The sequence below is a fragment of the Uloborus diversus genome, chromosome 1 (genome assembly GCF_026930045.1).
Source record: "Uloborus diversus isolate 005 chromosome 1, Udiv.v.3.1, whole genome shotgun sequence".
Classification (NCBI taxonomy): Eukaryota; Metazoa; Arthropoda; class Arachnida; order Araneae; family Uloboridae; genus Uloborus; species Uloborus diversus.
In genome coordinates, this window is record NC_072731.1 from 260066511 (window position 1) to 260083848 (window position 17338).

At 34.2% G+C, this 17338-nt stretch overlaps 1 protein-coding gene across 1 annotated transcript in view; it reads right to left on the bottom strand.

Moving 5' to 3' along the window:
* Positions 1-5684: 5684 nt before the first annotated feature.
* LOC129227144 (potassium voltage-gated channel subfamily B member 2-like) overlaps positions 5685-17338 on the bottom strand; it is a 34522-nt gene continuing 22868 nt past the window's right edge. The window contains exons 3-5 of the mRNA XM_054861717.1: positions 14650-14925; positions 11827-12484; positions 5685-6664 (exon numbers count right to left, since the gene is read on the bottom strand). Of these exons, the coding sequence (XP_054717692.1) occupies positions 5685-6664; positions 11827-12484; positions 14650-14925 (1914 nt within the window). The remainder of the gene's footprint in view (positions 6665-11826; positions 12485-14649; positions 14926-17338) is intronic.

The following is a 17338-nucleotide window of genomic DNA, read 5'->3' on the forward strand; positions in this document are numbered from 1 at the left end:
GCTAATTAACAATTTTTACAAATACCTGCTGTCTTTTCATGTTCATATATTGTGTTCTAGGTATGCATGCTATAAAATAAAAGCAAAATTGATGTCAAATTTGAAAATTTTTGAAATTGCTCAAAGTTAACTTTTTTGTTCCCACCTTTTGAGAACTGCCCATGAATGAAACTCTAGTTTTGGAACATAGTAAAATTTTATGCATATTACAATCAAACCTTGTTATAAAGCCACCCACATATAAATAAGGTAGCTTATGAAAAGACCAAGCTGATTTAACCATTTACACGTCGAATTATCAACGGATAATCAGGGTTTATACATCTTTTTTTTTTTTGAAATAAAAAGGAAGAAGTTTTGAAGGAGAAAAATGAAAATTTCAAGAACAACCTCCCATTGCGTTAAAATTTAAATCACTTCATTTCTAACAATGTAGGAATCCCATTTGGTGTCCTAGGGATTCCTGCCATAGAAACATAGTCTGGTAGGGTCAGTATCAGAGAATGGGATTTTAGTGTGGGCCCGTAGTCAGATAAAACAATTTCGATAGACACCTTCCCTAATAACGTCCTTCCTATTCGCAAATATATCATGGATTTCCCCTAGAACTGCTAGTACAAGAGATTTCCCACAATAAAAATATGACAATATTCTATTAACATTAAAGATACATACCTATTTTTACCATAGCCTGTCAAATAATTGGTTGTGGTGGTACACAACGGAACATGACAAGTATAACTCAAAATAAACAAACAAAAAAAAAAAAATCTAAATATTAACTGTAAGTAATTAACAGAAAAAATCATGAAGTCAAAGATGCAAAAGGGATAACATGCACATTTTCAATGCGAAGGTGCATAACTGGCCAAGGTCGGTTATCATATGTTAAGTGTTAAGGAAATCTTTTTCTCTATATCTATATATATATATAAATGAATGTTTGTCTGTATGTCATCCATGAACTCAAAAACTACCCGGCAGATTTGGCTGAAACTTTCACCGTTTGTTATTTTTGGTACTGGGAATGTTTATAGACCAGTTGGAAAAAAATCCGATCGATAGTTCCTTTTTTATTCCAATTTAAGTCACAATCCATTGGATAAATACGAATAAAATGATCGGCTGCAGAAATTAATTCGCGTGAAAGATATCATTGTTGAGAAGTTAGCTGTTGCCATTTTTCTTGAGTTTGAACAAATAAATTCTTTCTTTATTGTTTTATGGCTTTTCATGCAATGGGGGGATTTTCTATTTGATATTTTTAGCGATGGATTGATCTTGCAAACTGCGTGAGTACAAAATTTGAGTATAGTCACGACTTCACTTGATACATGGACCGATTATTATGAAAATTGCTATATATATATATGTATTTTTCCACGGAGAAGGTGCATAGTATGCTCATTGAAGCCACTCGCCACCAGGTGGCACTGCAGAGTAGCAACTTCTGCCCCGTTCAACCGATTGTCATGAAAATCAGTATAATGATGTATTTTTTTGTTGGCGTAGCAACAACGCGCGTCGGGTACAGCTAGTAGTAAATAAAAGTAAGGTTTCAAAGAAATTCTGGAAGGAAGTCTGAGACCCCATAGCACCTACAGCCTTGAAATTTTGTACAAAATTACTTCGAGCCCCGGGGGTGTGCACCTGGGGTTTTATTTTTTAAAATTCGAATTAGTTTTTTTGTACTCAACTTTTTAAGCTCAAATTTCGCGCAAATTGCCCATCATTGCCTATTAAAGGGGTGAAAAATTACTTGCACATATTAATATTATATTTTGTTTGAAAGGGTAAAATTTTCCACGTTCTACGCAATTTGTTTCAATGCTCTAACTTAAATACGGCGGGAGTTATTTGCGTTTTTATCTCTACTTTTTTAGGCTTAGCTAAAATTTAGGCATTACTTTCTTCATTAAATCTATCAGTAAAAATCGAAGGAATTGTCCCACACTTTTCTTTTTGACACCACTGGAAAGAGCGGCTTTTTTTACTCCAGATCCACTCGACCTATGGTCGAAAAACTAAGTTTCCATCTCCAAAGGAAAAAAGTTACAAACCGTTAAAAACAAAGTTCGAATAACATCATCTCCATTAAAATTTATTGATGTTTTATTTGGCATTGCCATAGTTACGTCTTTTCAATTTGCCTGTTTCTTCTTTCTTATTCAGAAACTTTAAGGGTTTCGATTTTAACGGAAAATCTTATAGGCTCGGCTCAATTCAAGCCCCGACAGGGTGGCGACAGGAACAGGAAAAAAAAGTTCCCTGACTTTTCCCTGATTTCCCTGATTAAGTTCACCAAATTTCCCTGATTTACGTTACTTATAATAATGGTTTCCTTTCTTTGCCCTACCTGAAAAGCATTGCATATTAAATAAAATGCAGTGTTTAGAACGATTTATGCTGTTAATTAAAAATATATTTTGATAAGATGCTTCCCTTTTTTTTGGTAAAAATAGTGTATTAAAAATTATCGGCAGAGAAATATTGTAGGAAATCTAAAACAAATACTTTACTTCCAGGAACCAGTTAACATAAGAATTCTAAGAAATTATTAAGACCACTCTTGAAGACATATCTAATCATGATAAAACTAAAAAATTTAAATGGAAATAATCTTGAACTGAATTTTCAAGTAGTATAAGTGTTGCTGCAAGAACAACAAGTGATAGTTAAAGTATAGAAGTAATGTAGTGAGACTTACGTAAATAATACTGTCGTCTGCAGGTAAACAGTAGTATCTGCAGAGATTAGTTTTCGAGATATTTGAAGAAATGTGTGGTGGATTCAGTACTAACAATAGGAAAATGTTAGAATTCAGACTTTTTTTTGCGCCTCTTTCTCAGCGTAAACCAATAAGTGAGTATGTACAGTAAAGAAAACGTACCATAGAATGACAAAAATGTAAAAAAACTGCTGTTACTACCCTTAACCTGCACAGGGCAGAATAGACATATTTATGTAAAACAAATTGAAATCTTCCAACAACCAGTCATATTGAGCTATTCCCTAACCAAGAACTTAGGTTTTAATGAATGGATACAGAATTTTAACTATTAAAAAACAATAAAAATATATTTACTTATTTACACAACTCAATTTCAAATGATTTCATTAATTGTCGAAAAAAAATCATAGATTTCTTTAGTAACAAACAACATTTAAATGAAAAAAAAAAACAATTAGTAATAAAGTCAGAACAAACAACGAAAGTAGAATTCGTTGTTTGTTCTGACTTTACTATTCAGCACAAAGGTATTTATTTTTCTTACAATTAGTAATAGTTTCAAAATATATATGTATATGGTTTTAAAATAAAAGAGTTTTCAAGTCTGAAAAAAAAAAAAAAAAAAAAACCTGCGTGTAATTTGAAGTGACAGCGAATAATACCATGGCAAAAAAACAATTTTGATTTTCAGTCAAAATTCAATTTTAATACAACAAATAATTGGTGAAACATTTGTAAGGAACTAAAGTACTTCATTTTGCAAAGAAAAAAAAGAATTTTTTCTTCATTTGATCAATTTTCCCTGAATTTTTGTTATTTTTTCAATATTCCCTGATATTTCCCTGATTTTTCCCTGAGTGATAAAGTTCCCTGACTTTTCCCTGATCTCCCTGATCTGTCGCCACCCTGCCCGAGCTAAAGAACGAAATATATCACTAGAGACCACGAATATGAAAACGACTTTTCAAAAGCACAACACTGCAGTTTTGCAATGCTCAGGAGCCTCTTAGCCCTTATCGCTCTGCAAGTTGGTACAAGCTATTTTGAAACCTGGGGAAGGGGTGCTTTTTGATCCAAAAGGGAGCTCATAATGCGTTTTCAACTGTTTTTTTCTAATTAACGATTTAAATCTTTGCGAATCAAATAAGATTGGGAAGCATTCTTCGTGGGTTGGTGACAGGGTTGGCCAAAACCCGGGTTTTTTTTAAAAAAGCCCATGGACCCAGGGTTTTTTGGGTTTTTTTAAATAAAACCCAAAAAAACCCAACTAAAGCTGGGTTTTTTAAAAGAAATGAGGGTTTTTTTGTCTTTTTTTGGGGAAAATGTGGAGTACTTGTAACATATTGTAGCATAAGTATATGGGTAAAGTGCAAAAATTGTCTTGGGGTAAAAAAGCTGGAAAACTAGTTAAAATTCAGAGTTTTTTGAAGAAAAGTAAAAAGACTACAAAATCCAAAAATGGTGAAGTTTCAGATTTTTTAGTTTCCATGATTACCAACAGTTAAGTCAAAGTTACTTCTCGCGTGATAAAATCTGTTGTTCGTTTTTAATTACTATGATTTTTTTTCTTGCATTTTACTTTATTCTATTTCATTTTGCTATGCAAAACTATTGTAGAACCTCAAGTAGTTTAAAAATCCCTTTTTAGTGAATTCCAGCTTAATCAAGACATTTCTTTGAACTTTATGTTGCCTATTTTGCTATTCCTGTGTACAGAGTAAGAAATATTAAACTTTTTCGTAAGATAATGAAAATACTGTACATCCTATTCTGTTTTGTGTCTGACCATTTGAGAAACCTGTTGATTTCTAAAAAATATACCTTGTTTATTTGAGATTTGTGACGTGTTGGTTTGCAGAAAATAATTCACATGAAAGCCTTTTAGCTAGAGTAGTTTCCTCTGTACAATCTACAAATATTGAGAAAATCAGACAGGACAGGACTAAGTCAAGATAATTTGAGTTATTTATTGACCAGTTAAAGGAAAAAGTTTAATATATTTATTTAAAATCTTTGAAGTATTTTTTTTAATGCCGTCAAGAGTTATAAGAAATACTATTAAAGTTCAAAATTCATTTTTTATGTACATTGCCTGTGGTAAAGAACAACTAAAAAATAAGTTTAAATTGTGAAAGTATTTAAATTAATCAATTTCTTTAAAAAACTTCTCAGAAAATTTAAAAAACCCAAAAGTGGGTAAAATAATGGGTTTTTTTAAATGGGTTTTTTCAAAAAAAACCATTGGGTCCAACCCAATTGGGTCCGATCCAGCCAACCCTGGTCAGGGGCGTAGCTAAGGGGGGGGGGTTTGGGGACAACCCCCCCCCCCCGAAAAGTTAGTCTCAAAAAAAAAAAGAGAAAAAGAAGAGAGAAGAGAAAGAAAAAAAAAGAAGAAAAGGAAAAAATTCCAAGCGATTACACACACACACACACACATATATATATATATATATATATATATATATATATATATATATATATATATATATATACATACATATATACATATATATATATATATATATTTATATATATATATATATATATATATATATATATATATATATATATATATAGTTATATATATATATATACATATATATATATATATATATATATATAGTTATATATATATATATATATAGTTATATATATATATATATATAGTTATATATATATATATATATATATATAGTATATATATATATATATATATATATATATATATATATATATATATATATATATATATATATATATATACATATATATATATATATATATATATATATATATAGAGAGAGAGAGAGAGAGAGAGAGAGATATAAAAGAAGTAACCCCCCCCCGAAAGTCGGGTCTAGCTACGCCACTGACCCTGGTTGGTGAGCGTTAGCGAGCAGGGGGCAGAGCCCCCTAGTAGAGTAAAAGAAAACAACTCACTGGTATTAGTGTCTCAAGAAAGTGTGGCACTATCTTTCGATGATTGCCGACTCATGACGCTTTGTTGACGATCATGCCCAAAGACAGAGTCCTCATCCGTAGTAGACTGCTGTGAGGCTTGCGATAGGAGCGGAGGGCGCCGGGATTCGGACTCCACCCCCGGCCGCCTGTCGTCGAAGTCGGTCTGGACTCCCGAGGAAGGATTGGAACCGATGGGGCTGACGATCGGCACCGCGGCCAGCAGCAGAGGCAATCCCACGACCGAATTGGCAAGCTCGCTCTTGGAAGGCGGGGCAGCACCGGTCGAAGCGACGGTACTGGTCGTGGGCGTGGACGATCGGGGGGGTCCGTAGGTGGAAGTGTTGGCGCAGTAGGAAGGCACTCGGTGTATCCTGTGTCCACCATGTGCGGGGGAGCCCGAAGTGGTGGAGCCGTCCACCGGAGCCACGTCCTGCATCCCGAAGAGATCTCCGTCTTGGAGTCCGTCCGGCGCCAGGGGGGGAGTTTCCGAGGACCGCTTCGACGTGGATGGGCTCAGAGGGGGGTGTCTCTGAGCGCCGCTGCTCAGGTAGTAGGCGTCGGGAGCGTAGGATATGCTCAGGGAGGGAGATCCCCTGCCCGAAGCGAGGGATTCGGTGTCGTCGTCCAGGCCCACAAACTTTATCGGCTGTGCGTGAGACTTGGAGCTCGATTTCGGACCGATCGCTCTGAGCGGCTTCGAAGAGGGGGTGGAGCAAGAAACGGAGGCAGTCAGGGGGGCGTGGGTTCTGCTGCCGATCGGGACAAAAGCACTTCCCGCGTTGGTGTCCGAACTTTCAGTCGTGCTTTTGTGGTAGCTGTCGGAGATTAATTTTTCGGTTTCTTCTTTGTATAGACTATCTTTTTTGAGAATGGAGCGCTTTTTTGCAGTGTCCGGGCTACTAAATTTTTTCATGGAAGAACCTCTTTCTAAAGAGCCACCCAATAAAGGACTTTTATTGCCGTTTCGTTTACCTGAAAGAAACAAAAACTAAGTTAAAAGTTTGGTTCATTCTTGATCAACTGATTCACTGCTTTGTACGGTAAAAAATAGTAATCATGTCAATGACTTTACATAAGCATATTATGTGATTTAAAGACCATTAAAAGCAGAAGAATCACACAAACTTTAGTGTCACTTTACGTTTAGATTTAATTTAGGAAAAATGAGTACAGAAGAGTTGCCAAAGTCTTAAATGCAGGGGTCGGAGTGGTGATTTCAAAAATTTTAGGACACAATTTTCTTCCAACCACAAAGATGAGAATTTCGTTTTCCGTGGCATTTTAATAAAACAAATTACTATTTATATTTTTAAGGCAAAAAGTTAGTGAATAATTAAAAAAATTATATGAGCATTCCAATCCCGAATCCCACGGGATCCTCCATGATTTCTCCCGGGATTAGACTCACGGGATTGAGAACAAATTTTTGTGGGATTTCCAATCCCACAATTTCTTTCCACGTAAACATTTTTCGACTTTCGCCACTCATAAAATGAATATTTTAACAAGCATCATCTGAAATTTGAATCACCTTCCTCGGACATCTTTGTGTCTCATATGATGAACAGTGGATTTACCATTTAAGCACACACACAAAAAAAAAAAAAATCGAGTTTTTTATTTTTTTAAATATTAAATTGGTATTCTCATTCAAGGTCTCAGTTTCATAAGTTCAGCAATTGAGAAAAAGTGTAAAATGTATGAACATTTTCAAAAACCATAACCAAAATTTAAAATACCAAAAATTAACGCTTTAAAAAATAGAAAAAGTGCATTACAGATTGCAAAATCCGCTGGAGTAGATGTAATGCAATGTTGTAGCACTTCTGTAAGTATACATTCAGTGTGACTCCAAAAAGAGGCAACACAAACTTGGATGAAACACAGGATGAGATGACTTGCATGATAGTGCAGTAAGTTAAACAGTTCAACTTTTTAAACGTCTCTTGAAAGTGAGAGGTAAAATAAGCGAAGTTATCCAAAAACTTCTAATGAGATTGAGATTGTGTAACCAACCAGCATTCACCACTTGCTGTAATGATTTAAATGCACTGATGACCAACATTGATGAAGGAATAAGATATTCTCAATGCAAGTTAAATTGGATAAAGCAATACACATATCCTATAGGCATTGTTTTTGTCCATTTGCAGTTCGTGCGCAAAAATTCAGCATAAGAAATCGAAAATCTATTTCAAAAGGTGATGAAGTAAATGGGGATCTTCTGCTAAATGTCCATAATAATTTAATTTCAGTAAAACTAACAGCTGTGTGAGCAACAGCACCTGTTTTCATCAAGTCCAACAGTTTTTGAGCAATAATTCTTTTCCATTTTATACGAACTTTATTAACAGTATTAGAAATTCTTATTGTATAGTATTGCATACTAAATGATCCTTATATATTATATTTGTAGCCTGTTTTTTGTTTCTACATGAGATCTTCTTCAATTCTTGATCGATTTTTTTTATTTACACCTTATTTTAAAGCTTAATGTGCAGGCTACTGAAGAAAAATAGACCCACGGCCTAAAAAAATTTTCTGTCAAAAAAATCTGATTTAAAGAACCAAAATGAGGTTTTCAGTTGAATTTATAACTTTAACTTGCACTGTGACCGGCAGAGCGTTTGATTGGTATCCAGGAGAATGAGTGTTCAGGCCCATGTCCGGTCAATCTGCATCAAAAAATTAAAGAAATATTGCGCATTACATGAACACTTAATAACAATGAATAACAAATATGAGGGAATAGAATAGATGAAATGGGAACACTCCTTGCTGAGTTTTTTTTTTTTTTAAAGCTTTGGCTCCGGTAAGAAAATTAAAGCATTAAGTAAGAGAAAATATAAGTATCAGGTTTAGGATTTCAGACTACAATGGAATTGTTTTATGCTTAGAAAAAAATAATAAATTCTATACTGAAATATAGATTCTTCTAAGGAGTTTTCGACTCTTTGTACAAATAAAAAAATTACTACCTCAATTTGAAGGGTAAAATATATATTTTTCTTCTTTTCACAAAAAAAAAAAAGAAAAAAAAGAAAAAAAAAGCCTATCACATTTTTACTACATTCGAAAAGCTACACTTAAAAAAGTACTTAGTTCAAATTATTTTGTATTTTAACCATGCAATTAAATGATGAACACGTGCTGCCATCTAAACCATAATGGTTCAAGCAGCCTGCAATAACTAATTGCAAAAATTTTGAAAAATAAAAACACTTCTCTTCAATATCTTTTCTTATATATTATTTCTGCGGATTATTTTTCTGTCAGTATGCGAGATCTTTCTTATCTCTTAAAGAAATCCCCCCCCCCTCATTTTAAATCTTATCAAACCGGCTAATGACGAAAAATAGACTTACAGTCTAAAAATCAAGTTTTCGGAAATGCCCCTTGCTGTTGCCAAACCTTGATGCAGCCTGTAGTTCTTATGCAAATTTTTTTAAAGCAAAGTTCTAATACAATTTTCCAATTTTTTGCGTGGCTTTCGGCAAAAAAAAAAATAAATAAATTAACCTGTGAATTTTTTTTTAAAAAATAAAGCTTAAAAGCACTGGACTTAGTTGTTCGGTTAAATTGATAAGTTTTTTTCGGTAGAGCGTTCGGCTATAAACTATCTGAACTTCGTACAAGCCCAGGTTGTGCGACATAATGGTAAATTTAGATTAATATTACGCATTATAACAGATAACACAAGTAATAAAATAAATGCAATGGGAGTGCTACTTGGTGTTTTGACTCTTTTGTGCAGGCTACAGTTATCATTCAGATAAGTCGACTGTTAATCAAAGGGTGTTCTTCCTTTTTGTAAAGCTTTGACTCCATCCAGACCACTAAGCATGATTGAAGCATAGAAAAAATATTAGATTTACCTCAAGGGAATCCTTTTTGTGTAGAAAAACTTTTTCATTGTATGCTGAAATGTAGATTTTTCTAATAGCAGTGTTTGACCTTTTGTACAAATGAAAAAATACAACGCCAAATTGAAATAACGAGATTCACCCAGTAAACCTTTAATCATTTATTAAAATATGATATAAAACATTAAAATTATCAACTTCAATAGTATTAAATCATTTTCTACTCCTCTGGTTTTGGCTGAAAAAGACATTTTGTCTATACGTTCGAAAAATTACACTTAAAAAACGAACTCAGTTCAACTGGTTTTGGTTTTGAATTTTAGGTGTTCGATTAAAAGAAAAACATATGCAGGCATTTAAGCCGTAATGGTTAAAGCAGCCTGCTATGGGAAATTGTTCAATATTCAAAAATAAAAACACTTATTTTCAATCTAATTTATTACTTCTCTAGAATGTTTGTTTCAATTGCTATGTGAGATCTTCCTTCAAATTCCATGTTTTATGAATAATTTTAAATCGTATCATGATGGCTAATTACAAAACATAGACGCATGATCTTTTTTTTTCCGGCAAAAAGCCTCTTTGCTGTTTTTTTATTAAGCATTCCTTCAATGAATAGCATTCGAAAAGGAAGGCTCAATCGCTAGGTTTGTTGGAGTTTCGTGCTGTTAATCAGAATGGCGCCAGTTCGAATCTGTGCCAATAAATATCTCTTTAATGTTTCTTTTTTTTCCTTTAGATGCTTACATGGGCAGGACTGTATTTGCCACAACCTGTTTTTTCACACGCACAATAAGTGTTTTTTCACCAGCCACTCAGCTACACTTTTTATGAAGTTTATGTTTGCAATGAAAATACGTACGACAAAAAGGTGAGCGATGATCAAATTATCACAACGTTGTATTCAATGAGGTTTTGTTACTGATGTCTTCAAATTACATGCCTTCTCTTGTGAGCTTACTTTTATCTGTTTACTACTTTTATCTGTTACTGGCTCTTCTTCATAATGTTCTTTCTTTGAAATTTTTAAAGAGCGAAATGCCTTATGAAACGATTCGAAGCACAGTGCGGAGTTCGGCACGGGTCGACTAGTAATTGCTAATTGAGAATTGACTAGTAGTGTAAAACAATTGATGTACGAGATTCGAGAAAACGACAAATTCAAGTAACAAAATCAGTTCTTCATAAAAAGCACATTTTTTTCTATTTGACATTAACATTTATTTAATCAAGTTAATCCCACGGGATCCTGCGGGATTGCCTCCTTACAAACCCGAAATCCTGCAGAACTGAATTCGGCGTGGGATTAGAAACTCTAAAGGTAATGTTCAGTCCAAAAAACAAGACAATAAAAATAAATTTACTTCCACCTGGGGACAACCCATTTAAATTTTGCTCTAAATATATTTTTTTGAACCAAGTGTTTATATTTGGGTTCTAACTCAACACATTGTATTTATTTTATTTCAATAAGCTATGATACCTTTCACTCCCTCCCCTTGACCACAGAACTGCAATTTGAGAGAAGGAAGGAGTACTCCCCCCCTCCCCTGGTTGACATTTTTCATTTCTTTTCAAGGGGAAAAATATAAATATCATATTCTATTCTTTTCCCTAAAACTCTTTTTCTGAATCATTTGCTGCACAGCTATTTTTATTTTCTTTACTATTTTAGTTTTAATCTTTTTTGAAGAAGAGGAATGACTGCAAGAGTTACAAAGCATAGATAAAACAAACAGCTTTATAATGAGTGCATGTTTTGGTTAACTGCTCCCCCTAGTACTGGCCCCTCCTCTTTCACCAGAAAAAATTTCAACAGCAGCAGCATAGGTTTTTCTCTCTTTCCTTTTCAGAGAAAATTTCTTAGGATCTACCAAGTTTATTCTATACTAAAATATAGGCATATCATCATGAAAAAGTTTCATTTTTAGGTTGAATTTTCTTTTTCTGAGCAAGTAAGGAAAAAAATAATGAAAATTTTAGGAATTTTAGGACAGAACTCGAAATTTTAGGACAAAAATTGAAATTTTAGGATTAAGTTTTGTCCTATAAGGTTAAAACTATGAATGTACTGATTAATTGGCAGTAATTGGTAGTTGGCCACTTTGCCAATTTGTTAACAATAGGCCAAACGTAGCCCATGAATCGGCTGAAAAATAATTTTCCATTTGTTAAAGCATAAAAGCCCTGAATAGAAACTGTGCCCCTTATTATTCACACCGAGTAACATGTGAAATCGATATCATGTACACAGAAAAGTGCTCTACTCACCACGAACAGAAAATGACGGCTTGATGCCGAATCTTGATTTCACCACGGAAGTACCACTGCCTTGTCTAGAGCTAGAATTGCTGGTGACCGAGTCTAAGGACGATTGCAAGCTGTGTTGGGACACGTCAGGAGTATCGAACCGAGTCTTGGGCTTCCTGACTTGAAAAAACCAAGGCTTCTTCGTGGTGAGAGCAGGAGTCAGGGAAGAGTGGCCCTCCTGGCGAGGGTCCGGTGAAGTGGGAAGAGAGGAGTAGCCTTCGGGAGTCCTTCCTGCCGGCTCTTCATAGCAACTACCACTGTCCGTCGACGAAGAGCTGTACGTCTTGCCGATGGGAGAATGTTGGGGGAAGTAGTGATGCTGCACGGTATATCCGTCCTTCGTAACGACATGAGTGCTCTGCGGAGACTCTTCGAGGGGGTTTATGTACAGGTTGCTCGAGTTGAATGCGCTCTTTGGCGGCGTTGGGGGGGGCTTCGTGGAGAAAGGGTCGTCTGCAGACAGATCGGCGAGGGAGGCACAGGGCTGAGAGTTGCACGTTGCGTAAGTGTCGTAGCTTTCCATGCTGTTCACGTCCCACTTGTTGATGGTTTTAAGCTCAATGTTGCTCATCAGATCACAATGCGCCGTTGGTTCTTGGTCGATAAAATCTTTTATTTCCTGTAAAATGAAACATGTTTTAACATGCAAAACACAAGGGAAGAAGAGTGAAGTGGAAAAAAATTACGTGGGCAATCAATAGTGGGAAAGAAACAAAATTTCATACGAACAAAGAAGTTTGAAAACTACTCAAGAATGTTACAGGGTTGGTACTCACTTTCAAAAATAAAATGAAGGAGTTTTGAAGGAGTAAAGTGAGGTTTTGAAGGAGTACTAATGGGCTGTCATTAAATGTCGCACTTTTTTCAACATATTTGACTCCCTACCCCCTTGTCACACTTAACCTAACTCCTCCTCTTGTCCCATGTCATGTTTTTTATAAACATATTATTACAATAACTGTGTGGTGTCACTTTTTGTCAAACTTTCTCTTCCCCCTGTCACAATTTCATGAGCCCGTCTCCTCCTCAAGGCATGACATCACTTGTGGATGACCATTTTTACTATATCGTAACTTGGATTCAGTAAACAATTGTTTTTTTAACATAATCACTTAATGTAGTACATCTATTTATGTAGTTTTAAATATTTAAATCACAATTATACAACCTGACTTTTGTTGCTGAGAATGTGGTGAAAGAAAAAACAATAATCATAAAACTTGAAAAAATAGCCAAGCACCATTTAAGCATGTTTTACTTTACTTAAGAAATGTTTTAGTCTTTTAATAAAACTTTCACGTTCAACTTTTATGACTTAACAATGATCAATTTGTAAATCACACCTCTATGAAAAAAATAAATGCACGAAATTACTACATTAAAATCCCCCTTGTAACAATCATGTCGATCAGTTTATTTTAAGTTACTGTCATAGAGGAATATTATGAAGTCTTGAATTAAAAAGAAGAAGTTTTGAAGGAGTTGAAACCAAAATGAAGGAGTTTGAAGGGCCCTTTGAAGGAGTATTGGAGGAGTTTTGAAGGAGCATACGAACCCTGTTGTTAAAAAAAACACTTATTAATTCAAAGAATTGATTACACTTCACAAGGCGCCTGTTCTTAAAAACCTGTATACACTCTACAAAGAGTTTCATGCTATTGAAGTGTCAGTGGTGAAAATATGCATTTTATGCACATAAGTAATGTATTTTGTTGCACGACATACTTTTAATGTATCAGTATGTGTGTGTATGTTACATAGATACATGTCCCCCATCCATATATAAGTAGCATGTCCATGTTGAAATTTCCCAAGAGACCCCCATCTGGTTAGTCACCAAGTGATAGGAACAAGGGGCCCTTGGGGGTGATGTCCACATTGAAACCTGAAAGATCTCTATTTTCACGGATCTAGAGTGTACAGGCAAACAAGAAGGCCGACACTGGGATTTCCAAGCAGCTATCTCTCTATATGGTAATTTAATCAAAAGACCCCTTCTGAAGAAAGTTTCTTCAGGTTCTCAAAAGTGCAAGCATAAACAACTAAAACTTAATACAATAATACAGGGTGTTTATAAAATCTTGCACCGATTTAAAAAAAAAATTTAAAAAAAGTACTTCAGATTTAAACACGATCCTTTTTTAAAAAATATTTTGAACCTTATCTCAAAAAGGTTTTTCTTAAACTCTAATATACTTTTACATGTGTACCTTTCATAGCTTAGAGGAAGTTTAGACAATTTTCAACTTTGTGTCAACATTAGGGCAGCTAGAATTTACTTGGTGAGGGCTTTGGTCATAAGTCTGTGTATGGATATAAACTATCATATTATAATTGGCAAAAACGTGTTAAAACAAAAAACTTTTTGGGTTCTTTCTTCTAGATGGTATTTTCAGTTTTTGATGTTAGTGCGACCAACATGCCTTACGCTAATATTGTACCAATGGGGGGTGGGGGGGGATGTGATGAGATAATGATCAAAATAGAAAAAGAATCATGCATAAATCTTTAATTTGTAATTTAAATTTCTTCTAAGCATTAAAATTTCAATTTTTGGCAATTACATTTTCTCTGTTGGTCTAGTTTCAATCTCTACGCTGATTACAAAAAAAAAAGGGGGGGGGTTAAGAGTCAATTCTGCTTTAAATACAATATGAGAAAATTCTGAAAAAATAAACTTTTAGTATATTGAAACATTTTACGTAAAAACAGTGTAACTGAATTCAAATCGAAATCGTTTAACCAAAACAGTAAAGTTACTAAACAATAACTAAAGTCTCGAACCGATGATATATATCCTTGTTGATAACTTGGCGGTATGTTTGAGCTGTTCAAATGATTCAAATTGACGTTGGACAAACGACTCTCATCGGCCCGGCCTTGTAGATCGAGAAGGTTATTTGGATTGGATATCATGACTCCGGAAGGCAAAGACTGCGCTTGAGAGTTCTTTCTTTGAGCATTCTCTATACTTCCATCTAAGGAGTGGTCAAAGTTTTTGTAACATCCTGCACCTGTGTGGATACGTGCCGAATCATCTCCAATGCTGGTGGTATCAATCTACGAGAAAAAAGGTTTTTCTCTAAAATTTTTTTACCAACAAACTAAAATTGCAAAGCAGGTGGATATCATTAAACCACACATCACACATCCAGTTCAATATCGACATAAGTGTAAATTTTTAGTTTTTGATTTTATGACAATTTTTTTTTCCAATGGGGCTGTAAAAAAGATCCACCTCAAGAGGCGTCTAGGTCATAAACAGACTTCCCCAACAGTGCATCAGTCTTTCGTGTGTCACCATTAAGGCGCTGATGCATGACCCAGAAGTGTTTTTGACGCCCAGTTTCCACCACATGGATGCACCTGGGCTCTCATTTGATGCGATGTTGCACTAGGAATTTAATTTAGTAGAGGGATATTCTAAGCCAAGCGAATACCCAAGGGATCTTTTACATGTTGCATAATCATACGACATGGGCGCTGAAGATTTTCTGCATCTAAAAAATCCACCGACTGGCCATTCAAGTCAGAACCAGTCGGCAATATTTATGGCGATATTGCAGTGCATGTTAAACTTTGAAATGAACTACAGCCACAAGAGATTAAGTTCAATACATATTTTAAATAATTAAGTTTAGTTGTATTTCATTTGAAAGTAAAACTTATTAGCACCGCAATCCCACTATAAAATAACAAGTTAAAAATTTGCACTTCTGGATGAAAGAACAACTTGGTTATTTAAACTGTTTTTTTTTTTTAAAGGCAATTCCAAGGACCTTATATTAATAGAAATTTTTCGTTTCCAAATAAACTGTGTTTGCAAGTTCCCACATAATACAGCCAATACTATTTTGTTCTTAATTTTTAGCTTTATACAGAACTGATGAGCCCTATTTGAAAGTGCTTTCTACTTTAATCAAGAAAAAGACAAGCATTATTCTTTAACTGAATTCTTTCTAACATCAAACAATAGAACTTTAATAATGTGAATTAATATTTCACGTCCAGAGAAAAAAGAATCTCGAGAAATTATAGCTTGTGAATCAAATAACAAGTGCATTTTTTCTAAAACTTGTTATCAACTCCTCAAATCTTGGAACTACTATAAGCTAGCAGGGAAATTTTAGACTGTGATCACACATGATGGTTAGCACATTATGCTAAGGCTCCTACAAATGCAAGCTGAACTAATCACAATTTTTGTGCTCTTTCAGAATTTATTTGGAAGATTGATAGTGGATTTTTTATATTTAGCCCATATTTTCATTGAATAGGGTGTGGCGTGTCAAAAAGAAGATTAAAAAGATTTTGCTACACGTAAAGACATTGTACCATAAAAGTGGGCTACTCTGGTCCTAAGGTCCTTCTTTGGCTCAAATGGAGAAAAAGATACAACATTCTCTGTCAACTTTCAGGATACAACTTTTAAACATATTTTGACTAAAACCACTAAAGAGCATCCCCAAGCACTCAGTAATATGTACCAAGTAGTTCCTTTGTTCTGTTCAAGAAGCGAAACTAGTGGTTCTGCGTTCCTTGTGCTCACATGTGTCTTCGTAACCTCTCAAACTTCTCCAGTTCTACATCAGTTGAGAGTTTTTTAAGTATCTATTTATGAGCACTAGTTAATATTTTATATAGCAGTATAGTTGTACTTTTCGGTTCTGTTTAATTTTTTATTTTAATTGACAATGACAACATATCTCTTAAGGGATCTAAGGACCTTTAACCTTCAAAATTTTTGATTTTCTGGAAAAAATATATGTTATGCATACATTAATTCTGAACAATTTGATGCCTTATTTATTACCATACGCCGAAAACTTTTCAAGTTATCGTAAAAATGCGTAGACTTTCCCCACAGAGATTTATGTTAACAGCAGCTGTTTAAGCCTCTTTTTCTCAGGTGCCGGTTTCTTCGGTTTTCTCGTTTTACGCGCATGATATCTCAGAAAGTTTCTTATATATTTCCGTAAAACTTTTCATGCATGTTTGTCTGATATATTTTTATAATCTGAACCTAAATTCTAACTAAAAATGAAAGATAATATTTAAAAAAAAAATATTTTTGCCCAAAATTTTGTAAATTTTCGATATTAATTTATAAAATTTCAAAAAAATAAATAAGTAATTTTAAAAAAAATAACTAAATTTAGGTTCAGGTCATAAATATAAACCAGATAAACATACATTAAAAGTTTTACGGAAATATATAAGAAACTTTCTGAGATATCATGCGCGCAAAACCAGAAAACCGAAGAAACCGGCACCTGAGAAAAAGAGGCTTAAAGAGCTGCTGTTAACATAAATCTCTATGGGGAGAGGTTACGCATTTTTACGATAACTTGAAAAGTTTTTTGTGTATGGTAATAAACAAGGTATCAAATTAAAATAATTAGTAATCCAACGTTATGAAGCACAAAAATTGCAGAATTATTGCCTTCCTTTAAACAGTTCTCAAATTAATGCT